The following is a 16,211-nucleotide window of genomic DNA, read 5'->3' as shown; positions in this document are numbered from 1 at the left end:
AGCACGTCCTCGTTTGGCACTTCTCAGAGTTAAGTAAAGGAATTGTCACTTGAATCAATCGGTGGATATTTGTCAATTTTCTTCTGGATGGATGAAAAACTACTTGGGAAATACTTGTCAGTTTAACATTAGAAAAATATATGTCAGTAAAATAAAAACAAATCATCCATGTAAAGTCCGGCTCCATGGCTAAATGGTTAGCGTACTGGCCTTTGGTAACAAGGGTCCCGGGTTCGAATTCTTCCAGGGTTGGGAATTTTAACCGTAATTGGTTAATTCTCCTGGCATGGGGACTGGGTGTATGCTGTCATCTTCATCATCATTATTTCATCCTCATCATGACGCGCAGGTCGCCTGCGGGAGTCAAATCAAAAGACCTGCACCTGGCAAGCCGAAGTCCTCGGACACATCTCGGCACTAAAAGCCATATGCCATTTCATTATCTATGTAAAATAATTACAATGGATTAACATTAATACTGAATATTTATGAATCACTTTTTGTTATAAAACTAAACTCTGTTACAGTTTCTTTTTATGCTACAAACTTTTCCGGTAATGACAGCTTTAAGGACTCTAGGCAAGCTCCAAGTTGGCAAAGGTATTTCAAAACAGAAACTATTACAACCACTTGCTAATCATCATCTATCCATAAACAAGTAAATCCTGCAGCCCTAATGATAACGAACAGCTGTTGGAAAATATTTATCTGCACCCATATACAAACAAAGAGACTTGAATGAACAAACAGATATTAAATTATAACCGAACACCATATCTGATCACAGTGTAGTCTGTTTAACTGTCTACATGTCTACATAGTTGTTCAAACTCCCTATTCGATGGACTTTCCTAATATTTTTGGAAGTATATTAAGCCAAATACAACATGGTAGCAGTATTATCCCAGAACAAGGAACCTGGCAATACATAAGAATAACTTTGCACAACACTCAGAACTGCAGTAATTCCTCATCTTCTGGAGAAGATGATAAGAGATGGAAAACTGTCTGTGATCAATGACTCTTGAGTTTCAGTCAGGAATCATTGGTTATTCTCAAAGAGAATGTAACATGTATCTTTTCCTATGTAAAAAAACTCCACCTACCCACCTTTCACTTATTCGCCTTTTTAGACTGAGGGTAAATATGTTGGAAAAAATGTAATGTTCTCGGTCTTGAAAATATTTGAAATGATAAACATTAGTCACATGAAATAATAAGAAAATAATATTTCTCTCTTTTGTACAGATTATTAAAAATATTTAGTAACATACAACAAATCAACATCAATGATAAATTCTGGAGCCCAAAATCATAGTAATAAACCAATAGCACACATAAGCTTCAGCGATCTTTCAGTTAACTTCTGATAAACAATTTATATAGTAAAAGTTAATAATAAACATACAAATGAAAAAGGAATGCTTATGATTGCAACCCAATGAAAAAAAAAATCAGTAATACTTGGAAAGTTAGCAATTTCCATAAATTATATGAATAACATGCGACAAAAGGTTGTATTTTATATTTTTGATAAATTGTCTTATATCTTTAAAAGGAATTGTGAAATGCAATGAGACATGTATTTTGAGAGCAGAAATAAACAAAATGACCATAGTATAGACGTAACAAAATGGACTTAGGAATAGAGACATAATGAATATACAACCATGACCTACACAGCATGGGCTAAAATGACAACATGAATATGAGTAATTTTTAGCTTGATAACAAGCAATGAACAACTGAAGCATGAAGTGTGCATTTTTGTAAGAATCTGCTGTAGTTTCATATTTTAACATTTTTTTCATACAATGGAAATAAATAATATAGAAGTATTGCTTATGAAGTTACTAGGTAATTTCTTTAATTCTTGCATAATAACTATGCAATATCCTATTCACTAGGATAAATGAATGAAATAAATGTTAAATTGTGAACTGAACATTCTACATACAATTCTCCCAGAAAATTAAGTAATTTCAAGCTTTATTCTATAATTATGAAGATCTCTGTCTCAAATTGCTATGAAAGGAATATATAACAATAAAATAGAAACACACACATCTCTAAATGTTCCACATGATAATAAAACAATCTCCATCAGAGCCACTCTAAGGCAACAGCCGGATCTGAATGGAGTCGCCGACAGTTTACTGACTTCACAAAAACAAATACAGATCCATTCCTCACACAGGATGAATCTATCTTAAGCACACACATTTCCTTCTCACCATAAAAAACTGAACACTTGTCCAAGTTCTGTCCCCTTTGTAAGTGATTTCTGATGCTCATTCAATTCACTCCACGCACTTCCTTAAGCTGGTAATTGAAGTTTCTTTCCTTTCAAAACTGCAAAATGAACACATACATATTTGTAAAAATGAACTCTCATACAAGGATAAAGCAAAAGCTGTAACAAGAAAAGAGTTAAATTAACCAGAGCAGGAGAGAGGGAGGAGGAAATAGCCATTAATCGTAAAAGTTCCTTAATACAAATTAAGCAAATACAAAGGTAAAAGCATATTTCATGGAACAAATTTGAACAGAAGCAGTAAAATAAAACACAAACTAGTATAACTCAACTCTACTGAATATGGTAAACTACATACCAGCAGTGATTTTTAGTTTCCCATCAGAGCTTAGACAGTAATATACACCTTGCAATACTGCAAAAAACTGTTAGGTGCTGTGACGCCATGAGGTGTCTAGATACAACCATGTTCAATGCAAGGGTATGTGATAAACAAGGCAGAGTGTTGGAGGTTACAATCAGCACAAATTATATCATATTGTTCTAATACTCTGATCAAATGGGCTTCCTTAAACACAAAAATATACCTTCCGTGCAATAATCATAAAACTGCACTTCAAATGAGGTTATACCATCAGTCAGAGTGTAGTTGGTCATTCTGAAATACTACATGCAGTACCCACCGCAATGCAATTTTGTGCAGCTGCAGTTCTGTCCGCAATATCCTGCGGATGGTGCGTTTCTAATAATAATAATGTTATTTGTTTTACGTCCCACTAACTACTCTTTTACGGTTTTCGGAGACACCGAGGTGACGGAATTTAGTCCTACAGGAGTTTTTTTACATGCCAGTAAATCTACCGACACGAGGCTGACGTATTTGAGCACCTTCAAATACCACCGGACTGAGCCAGGATCAAACCTGCCAAGTTGGGGTTAGAAGGCCAGCGCCTTAACCGTCTGAACCACTCAGCCCGGCTGATGGTGCGTTTCTTGATGCCACTTGCCCTCTCTAACTCCAGTATCGCCCATCGCCTGTCTTCTAGTGATGGGACATTCGATTCATTTTACTGAATCGATTCATTTGATTCCGTTCACGTTACTGAATCGATACAGTGATCCGATTCACGGCTCATTGGTCACCGCTCCTACTGCATCTGTGTAGTATGTGCTGGTAAGACAGCAGCAACAGCATTCAGTGCTCGCAGCTGCCATCTGGTCTTCATACTATGAACTCCTTTCTTAGAAAAAATGCTAGTTACTTTAATACATCGAAAGTTTCCGGCGATGTAGGGTGGGAAAGGTTAGGATTAGGAAGATAGCAGCCATGGCCTGAATTAAGGTACAGTCCCAGCATTTCCTGGTGTGAAAATGGGGAAACTATGGAAAAACCATATTAACGGCTGCCGATGGTGGGATTCGAACCCACCATCCCCTGAATGAAAGCGCATAGCCACGCGATATTAACCGCACGACAACTCGCTCAGTCATTTAAAAAAAAGGTTTTTTTCTATCAGCTGAGGATTTTTTTAAATAGTCATATTTTGTATAGGCTACCCGAGATGTACAGTAGCCCGCTGGTTTTCTGATTCAACATACTGTTATTGCGTTTGTCCACATATGATTGAAGTCTTGTGCAACGATGTGACATATGAACTGAGAGAATACTGAGCCGTTCTTCCCAATATAAAACAGGTACTTTTGAGTGGTCATGAGCATGACTCATAGTCATAGGGCAGGCTAGAGTCGAGTTTAATTGTCAAATGTCAACTAAGTTATAATACTAAGATTCATTAAACTAATAAATAGTATAACCTAATAGCCTACCTACTTACTAGCTACTTCAGAATTATGTTCTGACTACCTTTTTAACACTGCAAATAAATCCATCTATTATTTAAACCTCCCTGTAAGAAGAGGACAGTGAATGCAAATGGGTATTATTTTCAAATGAGCTGAGCTCGAGAGTCCATTATAGCATACGATTCTTTCAGTGTAGCATGGCTCACTGTATGTCTCGCTGCAGTGAGCCGATAAGGAGCCGTGTGTATCATGTGTCTCACTTAGCCGCGCTCGTTTACGACTCTTTCGATGGGCCATGTGATTCACTGTCTCGCTGCAGCGGAAGCTTGGCTCCCCGTCAACGTCCAGTGAGTGCGCCACTCAGCACTGTCCGCTGGGAGTAAGCTGAATCATGTGCCGTGAGCTCGCAGTTCCTGTGAATTGATTCACTCGGACACTTGAATGAATCGATACACTGCTTCGAATCATACATTCAGTAGCCAACACTACTGTCTTCCTCCAGGAGCTGCTCGATAACGGCACATGCCATGTCGGTCCACACACTGACAGGTCATTCCAAGTGTTGCTGGTCACCTGTTGCCACATGCCCTTGCTGAAACTTCCTTTTATAATTGTATGCGTGTTTAGAATATGTCCAGTTAGAGACAGTGACAAAAGTTTCACATTACAAACTCGGGCAGGCACTGGGAAAAGGAAACTAGATTAATAAAAATATTCTGAACATTGGTGATTTAAGGGGGGAAAAAAATGACGTTACCAGCTATTCTTGAAAGGGAGAAAATTAAATGATATGAACATTAGACTACCTACTTGCAAATTTAATAGTCACGATCAGAAAAGAACAAGTGAGGTCAGATTCTTGCATTCAGGAAAATGTGGAAACAATACCAGACAGTGGCTCTGCAGTTAGCATTTTATTTTATGCACACACGATGCATGCCTGTAGGGGACCGAAATTCAGTCTGTTCCTATCACTGTGAATGTGTAACAATGTAGCAATGGCTAAGAGACAGATGAATGGTGCCGTAATAGTTGAACGATACTAACACTGGCTTCTTAAGCATATAGTCAATGCACATGGAATTTTTGAAATTTAAAGCAACGGCCTGGATTCCATGTGAGACTAGAAGTTACTAGGCAATGATGATAATACCAAAAATAAAGTTATTTTACTAGGGATTTAATGTCATACTAAAAAATACATATTTAGGAGGTAAAAGGGCTAGGAGTGGGAAGGTACTCGGTATGGCCTTAATTCCGTACCTGGGCTTATGCACAATTTATTAAAAATGAACATAAGCTCTTTATTAAAACACTGTAATAATTTGGACATAGATAGGCCCTTTTGCTTCTCATGTTCAGAATTAAGGGATAACCCCACCATTTACCCGATGTAAAAATGGGGAATCACATGAAAGTCATCAAGGGTCCTGATGACAGGGCTTTGGGCTTGCAATAGGGAGATTGTGGGATTCAATCTCAGAAGAGATTCTGTCGCCTGTGGTGGGACAGCCAAGATTTAAAATAATCAAAATCGCAATTTGGTTTTGTAAAGTTAATTGGACCTTTGGAACTGCAAAATTAACTGAGTGCAAAATCATTTTGTGTATTATATAAATATATATCTCCTTCAAAGAAAATTATTTATGTAACTTGAAGAAATTTTAGGAAAACTATGAACAGTATAGACAGTTTAAAACTGAAGAACTTTTAAATGTATAACATCTTGATTATTGAAATTGTGAAGAAATTCTGACTGTTGTATTGTGTATTCGTGTGTTTTAATGCTTGGAGGACATAAACTTTTGAAGCAGCTTGTATTGCCACATGCAGATTAATAACGAAATTTCTATGTTTCGCAATCGAAACATCCAGAAACTTACTATGTAATGAGATGTATTGATTGGTCAATACATTAACATTTTTAATTGGTGAATATTTGGGGGGGGGGGGGGGGGGGGGGGGGGCTGGAGAAATTTTGTGTCCCTATTGGTTACTTCGTGATCGGACCATTTCAGGCCTCTGCCGGCTTTGTGTGTGCGATGAGTGTGTTCTGCGTCTTCAACATCTGAACGACCCAGCGAGCGGACACGCTTGGGGTCTGCCCCGTCTCACTGTAAGCATTAAGTTCTGTGTCTAATTTAATTTACATCCTTTCTTGTGTTTTGGCCCTTTCTCATTTAATGTAATTTTCTGTGATAATATAAATTTGTATATTGGAGTTAACCCTAGACTTTCACATTCAGCAATTTTGGTTTTCTAAATGACTTGCATCTTGTTTTCGGAGGCAATTCTCTTTTCTTGTTCTGAATTTTGTAACCTATGTAAATTGTAATTAACGTAAATCTGACTGCCTTTTGAGTTTACCTCCTGTAATCCAGTGTCAACTTCTGTGTTAAAGTTTTGTACATCTGATTATCCGAAGAGATTGAGGATTTAATTGTTTGCATTTAATCATTTTATCTAAATGTTTTTCAGTTCAATGTTCTTAAGTTTTATTTTCTATGTTATTTGTTGTCCCTTATTTTTTTTAATTTGGTGTTGTACTTTACTTGTTAATATATTTTTTCAAGGGTAATTGATGTGTACCTCTTTCGCCACAACACCATATGTTCCCATGGCCTTGTTAGGGTTTCTTCCACGTTTCCACATCCTTCTGTAGTTGCCGTTTGGTAGACCTTTAAGTTAAAGTTTTCACATCATCTCGTACATGGCGTTAATTTTGGTTTTAATTCCAGATATTTCTATTTTCATTATTTTTTTAATTATTGTTATTACGATGTGTACGCACCCAAGTGCTACAGATTCAGTAGATTTATACACGAAACAAGAATGTAAGAAACTTAAAGGACAAGGAGCATAAGCAACTAAAGAATGAGCCACATATACAGAAAACCGTAAGTTATAATTTTCATAGTGGTCCGTATTGAAGATAGTTACAATTCAATAAACTACGTTGAAACTAGCACCATGGTGATTAAACTTACAGTTACTATAATAAATGGGTATTGAATAGGTGGAACTCTTTCTTGATTTGAATTGTAGACAGAAAGAGCAGGCCAACTAAAGAGGAATGACAAAGAGAAATGGAAAAGTAGATGCTAAATACAGGAAAACCAAAGAAACTTTTGGAAAAAAGAAACGTGGCAACACGAATGCTGCCTCAAAAGGAAAATCACGTTTAGGGAAACAGATAAGGCAGAAAGATGGAAAGAACACATAGTGCGACTGTATCATGGGAAAGAACTAGATGATGATGGTATATTTGAGATGAATAGACTCAAAAACTACTGGACCGATTTTGCTGAAAATTTCATAACTTTTTATTATTACTTCTGAGGGTGTTTAGGAAGTGGTTTGAATGAAATCGGATAGGTAGTTTTATTATTATTAGCAATTTTTTGCAATATATTTAATTATAAAGCCATACCAAGATTGGATCGAACTTGATGGACAGATTGTCGCAAGGCGACCACGACTTATTCTGTAACATAATACGTAGGCAAGTCAATAAATATCTGCTAATTTGCTCTAATAGTCTTTAAGTTCGCTCTACGGGTTTTTGTGCTCACCAGCCACTAGATGGCACCGTTGTTTATGTCTGTGGCAGGTTTCAGCGTTATCAGATCAGTACAGCTTGTGCTGTTGCGACATAAAAATGGCAGCGCCACTCTTTGTTTTCACCAAGAAAGAACAGCGTTCCATAATCCATTTTTTGTAGTTGAGGGTGTACCAGGAGTGGAAATTCATAGGACTATCAGCATAATACGGGGACAATGTTTTACTCCTGCAAAGTGTTTACCCGTGGACTGAACAGTTCAAAAGGGGTCGCACGAGCGTGAAGGATGAGGAAAGATCCGGGAGTCATCTACAGCCGTAACTGATGTCAATATCGAACAAGTACGTGATATGATCCTGAATAACAGAGGAGTGACTGTTGTTGACGTGGCAAACTATATGCACATTAGCCATGGTAGTGTATATGAAATCATGCACAACAGGCTTCACTTTCACAGAGTCAGTTTGAGATGGGTTCCAAAACAACTCAATGAAGAGCAGAAGCGCAATCGTGAGAGAATCTGTCAGCACATACTGGACCATCATGCTAACGATGATGAAATGTTTCTGAAACGGGTCACTGGAGATGAAACATTGGTTCATTTCGAACCAGAGAGCAAACGTCACAGCATGGAATGGAGGCATCCCGGATCCCCAGTCGAAAAGAAATTCAAGAGTCAACCTTCTGCAGGAAAAGTGATGCTCACAGAGTTTTGGGACTCTCAAGGGCTAATCCTGGAACATTACCAGGAAAAGGGAGAAACAGTAAACAGTGAACGTTACACTGATATGCTGGTAAACAAACTGAAACCTGCAATTCGCAACAAATTCAGAGGTCGATTGTCGGAAAGGTTCTTTTGTTGCATGACAATGTGCGTCCACATACCACCGCTCACACAACTCAATCAAACTCTTCAGATGCTGCGTTTCAAGGTGTTGTAGCATCCTGCGTACAGTCCCAATTTCGCCCCGTTGGATTACCATCTGTTTCGTCCACTTAAAAATGCTGTAAGAGGTAGTTAATTCAGCTCCGATCAATAAGTGAAGTAAGCGGTGCATACACGGCTTGCTGCGCAACCAGAAACCTTTTTTGCAGAGGGTATCAGAAAGCTTGTGAAATGGTGGACCATGTGCATTGAAAAGCAGGATGACTATGTTGAAAAATGATATCAATAAAAAGTGTGTACTTTTTCTGTATAAATTATGAAAATTGATTGCAGATACTTATTGACTTGCCCTCATAGTACGGTAAGAATTGCTGTATATAGGAGGATGGGAAGACACCGCCATATTTTATGTGCCAGACTTAGTACAAATATAACTTGCTACGTGGAATAAATGGAGTGGGGGCAAGACACCCCTACCGCCCCTAGGGGAGGGAGTTAAATCTAAAAGTAATCGAAAATGACTGATATTGGTGTCGTAGCCATAGTCTTTGGGGTCACTGAGATGAACTATGGCACTCAAGATGCCATTTAAGTCAAAGTTCATTCCGAATAGCACCCGTAGGGGCGAGGGTTGAAAGCGGGTGAAATATAAAAAATGTAAAATGACCAATATTAATGTAGAATCCACGCTTTTGGGGTTGCCGAGATGAATAAGTGCACTCCAGATGTACGGTAGTTTAAAGTCCAAGTTCAGCGCCATTGGCATGGGAGGTGAGAGATGGTGGTTATTGTAAATGTATATAGTTCATCATAAATTTCTATTGATAAAATAATGGTATCTCATCAGTATAAGCTACCTTTCATTACCCCACATTTTTCTTCAATGAATTCTAGATCACATAAAGATCTATTTTTTTTATATGCAGAGGTAAAATAAGGAAAATGTCTGGTGGGTTTTGCTAGTCAATCATAAAATAAGAAACCAACATTTCCCTCTAAGTCTATTAATGGGATTCAAAAACTTTGTGCTACGTTGGCAATTTCTTCTGCATTCCTTGTTCATTCTGGTGTATGAATCGTTTTATAAAACTTCACTTGCTTTACATTATTTCTCCAACTTTTAACAACTATTTTAAGAGTTACAATGGGATTACTGTTTCTTGTTTCTGCGATACTACACTTTTCTCAAGACTCACATTCTTCTTTCTTCATCGCGGTTTATAACTTTCCTCTGCTGCAATTACCTATTTTCTTTGATTGTTTTTCACACCACCATTTTCCATTATATATTTGATAATGCTCAAATTAGAGAAAACACTGTATATCTTGGTCTTTCCACAGTTGTAACTGTTGATTTCTGAGCTGCACAGGGCATTTTCTTTCATCAACCACTAGACATGCAAAACTGGCCCAACCATTACAAAATAATACACAGTTATATGAGAGAGAGAGAGAGAGACACACACACACATACACCAAAAAGGAAGTGTGGCAATTGCACGGAACTTGGTATGGACGATTGTGACGATGGTGCTACCTGTCTCTAGATGGTGCATGACGAAACAGTTGAATCTGCACGTGCTTCTCGGAGGATACAACGATCGTCGATCCTGGGCCTTACCTCCGTATCTGTGCGTGCCCTCATGCATTTACTGGTCCCAACACTCCCTAACAATCTGGTCAATATGGCATAGGTAGCTTGGCGATTTGCTAATACGACCATCCAGCCTCGCACATTCCAATAATACGTCCCCTCTTAAACTCTGTTAACTGAATAAATTATCTTCAATTGCATCACAGAGACATAAAATGGTCGAAGAGATTTATGCAACCAGGAACTACAATCCCCTTCGAGTAGCCTGCGCGAGCCCTATCATAGGCCATGGTCAAGAGCAGGTTCACGGCCTTTGGTGGCAAGACCGCTTAACTAATCACGTCACTACACTAATCATTATTTGATTATCAACTTCAGATTTAATTATATGCCAAGATTTGCTGCAAACCAACAATTCCTTCCTGGTGCATTGAAATTCTTTGTCAGTGAAGCGATGCTCTTACAGCCACAAATAACAAGAGTTTGTGATAATTATGAATGAAACATATAGCCTATTATACAAATATTTCCCATTAATAAACATGCACTACAAACAACCATGAAAATATTTGATAAAAAGTTAAATTTTAAGAAAGATCTCTTCGACATGAATTTAGACGAATAGAAATTAACTTTGAATACACCTTTAAGACTAGAGTGATAATGCATGCATTACATTACATTTCCAGGAGTATTTTCACAACAGCATACGGACTTGTATTTTCATATCAATATCCTGTTATTACTAGAAAAAACAATTCAACTTACCTTTGGTAATGTACAGGTAAAAAAAATCACAGTACAACACAGTTTGTACTACTCCAGCTACAATGGCAATAAGGTCGTAATGATCTTCTACATAGTAACGGTAGATCCAGTTGAGAAGGTATAATGCACGATATGAACCAAGGGCAAAGAGGTAATGAGAAGTAATACTTTCAGCCTCCCCAGTTTTAGAAACCAGAAACAGTTGTGGCAGGATTGCCACAGATTCTAGGTAGATGCTGAATGTCCACAGAATCTAAATAGACAAGAGAAAGTTCTATGAAAACCGCAGTTGTGATAAATCATTTGTTTGAATGTCAGAATTTTCATTTTATTTAGGGTATTTGTCAAGACACTTGAGCTACAGCTCACTATGGTGCAGTACATTCTGATATTATCATGGCTACAGAGTATTTATAAAATAAATTAATATACTCCAGTAATATAAGTTTGTAACATCAAATCAGTTCCAACGATAATTTTGGTTACATGAATAGGTCAAAGTACTAAATATCACACATACGTTAATATCAAAAGATTAATGTATCACAGAAATATAATTATATGTATATGTCTTGTTTTATATAATTTAATTATGTCATACTGATATACTGTAAGAGTAAACAAGCAGGCAAACAAACAACTAAATAAACAAGAAAGAAAATGTAGGGCCTAAGTCAATTTCAAAATTTATTAACTCTACAATTTTTCTCTACTTAAGACAGTTTTGAACATTTGTATTGAAGAGGCGTTCTTTATATCTTCTGGCAGTTTATTATACACACTAACAGAATAATGCCCCAATTAATTGTTTCTATATTTATTTGAATGGATAACAGTGCAGCAGATATTATTAGCATTTCTTGTATTATAATTGTGAATTACTGAATTATCTGAGTGTGCCAAATTACAAATAATTTTATATCTATTGTAGGCTATCAAGTGAAAGAACACTGCATAACCTGTACAATTATTCAGTAGGAATTAACAGAGTCAACTTAAAAAGTATTTTCAGTGCTCTCTTATGCAGTATAACAATTCTAGTGAATAATTCTTTAGTACAACATGCCCATATATGGATCATATAAGTAATATGGTTTTCAATTAGTGCTTGGAAAACACTTTTCAATAAACCATGAGAAATATTATATTTCAGTCTGTTTAGAATGCAAATAGCTGGGATCAGTTTGTCACAGATAGATTCGACGTGAATATTCCACGTTAGTGATTCATCAATAATTAGTCAAAGAAATTTAGCAGCCCTTACTCTAGGTTTAAGTTTGAATGTCAGAAAGTTAATTCTGCTCCTTCCAAATGAAGGTCAACTAACTTACAAAGCTTACAAGAAAATAAAATAATACTCTTTAGTTTCTTTGAACCTGGAAAACAAAGCAAACTGAATAAAAAAATAAATATATGTAACCCTAAAGTTTTGTTTAAGTGTTTATTGAGAAGTCATGGTAACTATATATTTCTCTCAAAAAAAGCTCCACATAGGGTAGAGATCAAGGTATCTCTGGTGATGTAAAAGGAAAAACATGGCATTCTGAAATCACTGTTTTATTATATTCTCAAACAATCTGTATGCAATCATTTTTTACATATTGTACAACCTGTTAAACACCCTTCAAAGTTATCCCCTGGATTGTCTATGGTATATTGCTAATGATGAGAAAGACAGAAAATATCACTGGAAGCATGAGATTCGTCAGTGTGCACTACCTCATGTCGAAATGCTTGTACGCTGTTTTGTTTATTGGCAAAGAGTCTCCCATGCAATGGCTACTTCACTTTGGGAATAAGATCAAAGTCACATGAACTAGGATGTAAGAATGCTGCTCGACTTTGGTTACTTCCATTATGCTTCACTGTCATCAGACGTAGGGAGCGTGATCACAGCTGGAACGAAGGACTCATACCCCATCTGCTGGCAATGTTACAAAGTTCATGTAATGTGCTTTCAAATGTATATATTACAGCACATTTTTGGGAAAAAAAAAAAAAAAAAAAAAAAAAAAAAAAAAAAAAAAAAAAAAAATTTGTTGCCATGACTTCTGAATCAACCCTTGTATATAAACTGTAGTGGTAGTTTCATCATGCTCAGAGACCTTCCACCATGGATAGGTATGATTTATTCACATGAAAAAGTATCTCAGGTCAACTCACTTTTATGACCCTTATTTGTATTTTACCTTTGATCCCACTGAGTAATTTAGATATTTTATGTGGTGCAAGTATTTCTGTTAGGTAGCAGTGAATTACGGTATGAATTTTGTTAAAACAGAAAAAGGCCCGTAACATTGTCAGATGTGCATCAGTGATTGTAGAGGTGAAAGATATTCAAACTTCTGTTGATGAGCTAACAGGATTACTGCTGTTTTTTGACCCAGTAGGGTGTAAAAGCATTGTGCAAGTCTAAATTACAAGATTACAAGACTCTTCTACATGAATTTTGTGTCCTTCTGTACCATTGTCGTCAGCTGTTAATAGTTTCCGAGTATAATTTCTCCGGCTTACAGTCCATTTGCATTCGATTCTGTTTGTGCTTGTACTTCTGATGATTGAACAACCCAATTCTAGCAGGAAACATGCATTCACACAGATATAATTCCATGGATGACAGTGGACAATGCTGCATCTGACGAAGCAAGTGTTTCTGTTGTTTAGTTTCTTCATGCCTGCAGTACTCTTGCTCCAACAATTGAACAGTTGTGGAGGTGGGAGGGATGCCAAAGCAAGTGATCTTTGGCAAGCATATCCCAGGTTTGAGGGTTGATATTTGTGACCTTCAGGGCTTGTTGATAAACTTAACCATAATAGGTAAGTATTTGTTTCTGTACTGACTTATATAAAGCTACTAATAGGTTCAGGGCTTGTTTAAGCTCTATACCAAAAAGTTGAGATACAGGGTATGACGGAGGAAAGAGAAACTATCGTATGTGGCAAAACAAATGACCTGGAAATGTTCAAAATGTTCAACACATTTTTGGCATTGGGGTAGGAAACTCCAATTCACACAAAGTTTGTTTTCCGTAATTGAGGCCCTTTTCCTCTCCCGATATGTTCTTTCACTTCATATAACATGTGGGAGTTTCTTTCACATTCTTTATTTTTTTAAGTTCCCTCCCCCATAATAAAAGTTGCAAAGGGTTAAATCTGGAGACCGTGACGGCCATAAGTCCATATTAATAATCCGCTCTTCAAAAATCTCCTCAATGAAGTTTAATGTGTCATTAGTTGTATGGGTCTTCCTGGAACCATCCTTTTCGACAGTCAATGTCAGTCAGTCATCAAAAAATGGTCTGAGTATACTATCCCTGTATCTTTATGCATTACAAGAAATTGTGCCAAAAAAAAAAAAAAAAAGTCCTCTTATTCTGTATCCATTCACTATGCACTATACTCCAATCCATTCGTCATGCAGAGGAATTCATATATATGATGAGATTTTCTGCACTCTGATATCTGTTATCTCGCATCAAAACATATCGATGTAAATGGAACCATGCTTTGTCAGAGAACAATATTAAGCATATGTCCAACCATTGCCCTGTTTCTCTACGGGGTTGACGTGGATCAATTATTTCATCATGAAAGTTTTGAAACATCCAATTACAAAAACGTATCTGCTAAACACAATCACGTGGATGTAGTTTGTGTACAACAGTTAGCTTGTATGGTTTCAATGTTAACATTATTTTCATTTTTAAAATTTTATTTGTAACTCACTATGTTGAGCTCTTTGCAAACCTGGTTTCTTGTTCAAGTCGAAGTAGGGATTTTGCAGGTGAATGTTCTAATTTTTCTGCAATTTTTTTTTACTTCCTCCTCATAAAGCACTCCTTTGCTTTATTTTTTTGCTTCTTATCGAGTAAAAAACCTTCTTCTTTCAATCATTTTACGAGTTTACACATGGTATCCCTACGTGGAAGGTGTTCACCTAGAAATTTTGGTTCTCAACCACCTAACAACTTCTCTACGAGACTCTATTTTTACGTAACTATCATACGTACATACCCCTTCTGTACTGTGTACACATGTGGAGGCATTATGAGATTTATATTCTTAACTAACACTTCATAACTCGAGAACAATTTGAGTGACAGATCGACACTTTACAAGCAATCATCCGTGCACACATCTTAATATTACAACAGTCATTCACACAAATAATTTCTTCGTACAAACGTGTTTATACACTTTCCTTTCTTCCCGACTGCAGAACGGTTTGCAAGCCACCATCTAAATTGCCAGCAGTCAACTACAAGACAGTCACAAGATTTCTCAACAGGACAATGGCAACATTAAAAGCTTCCTTTCAAACACAACAACAAGAGTAGTGTTCTAAAGGACACAAAATAATCATACTCTAAGTGAATTGTAGCTAGATTTTCTATGAAGATTTTATCCAGAAGTTTTTGTATAACACATGAACAGTGACAATGGCAAACTTTATAGTTTCAAGCAATTTTTATATAGAAGATATTTTAGTGAGAATTAGTTAATGTACCATATTCCCTTTCCATCCATGAACCCCCTTTTTCATGATACACACTTTTTACTATAAGAAAGTTAACAAATTTGTAATGTTTTTAATGTGTGTTTTAACATTAAGATAGTAAGAATGTGTCCTTGTTAATTATACAATATGCCTAGACATATGTAGCTGAGGATGTCTACAAAGTAGAAGAAATAATTTGCCTTTGGCAAATAAACAGTATAGATCAGGAGAAACCATTGTGATTTTGACTTCTTCTAACAGATCAACACTTGTTAAATGTTCTAAGCATGGAGCACAACTAAGAAAGTGAGGGAATTGCTGTGTTTGTTGTTATGCCACAGAGACAGAAGTGATGTGTCAACGGCAGGCCCTGCATGCCCACTGGCCGATCAATGAGAGAAAATGTATAATTGATGAACACTGGAAATTATAATTATATCTAAATGCTAAAATTTATGAATCTCATATTGTCGCTCCTATGCCAAAACCACAAATGTGAAAACACTCTTCCTATCTATTATTTCCCTTAAGACTGGTCACGCCTCCCAGCCACATATTGATATACAGTCCACCAGAACAATTTTCGTTGAGTTCATTTCCTATGCGCGTGTCAAGGAAAATGAAAAAAATGAAATGCTGTATGGCTTTTAGTGCCAGGAAATTCAAGGACGGGTTCGGCTCGCCAGATGCAGGTCTTTCTATTTGACTCCCGTAGGCGACCTGCTCGTCGTGATGAGGATGAAATGATGATGAAGACAACACATACACCCAGCCCCCGTGCCATTGGAATTAACCAATTAAGGTTAAAATCCCTGACCCGGCCAGGAATCAAACCCGGGACCCTCTGAA

The 16,211-nt window shown here is 36.9% G+C and overlaps 1 protein-coding gene across 2 annotated transcripts in view; it reads right to left on the bottom strand.

Annotated features, from left to right (window-relative positions):
- Positions 1-1,204: 1,204 nt before the first annotated feature.
- Positions 1,205-16,211, bottom strand: part of KdelR (ER lumen protein-retaining receptor) — a 59,189-nt gene continuing 44,182 nt past the window's right edge. For both annotated transcript variants that reach the window (XM_067149881.2, XM_067149882.2), the window contains exons 4-5: positions 10,865-11,117; positions 1,205-2,352 (exon numbers count right to left, since the gene is read on the bottom strand). In XM_067149881.2, coding sequence (XP_067005982.1) covers positions 2,318-2,352; positions 10,865-11,117 — 288 coding nt within the window. In that variant the 3' untranslated portion in view covers positions 1,205-2,317. The remainder of the gene's footprint in view (positions 2,353-10,864; positions 11,118-16,211) is intronic.

The sequence above is a fragment of the Anabrus simplex genome, chromosome 6 (assembly GCF_040414725.1).
Source record: "Anabrus simplex isolate iqAnaSimp1 chromosome 6, ASM4041472v1, whole genome shotgun sequence".
Lineage (NCBI taxonomy): Eukaryota > Metazoa > Arthropoda > Insecta > Orthoptera > Tettigoniidae > Anabrus > Anabrus simplex.
Note: the sequence above shows the minus strand (reverse complement) of the source record. Positions and strands in the feature narration are given on the sequence as shown.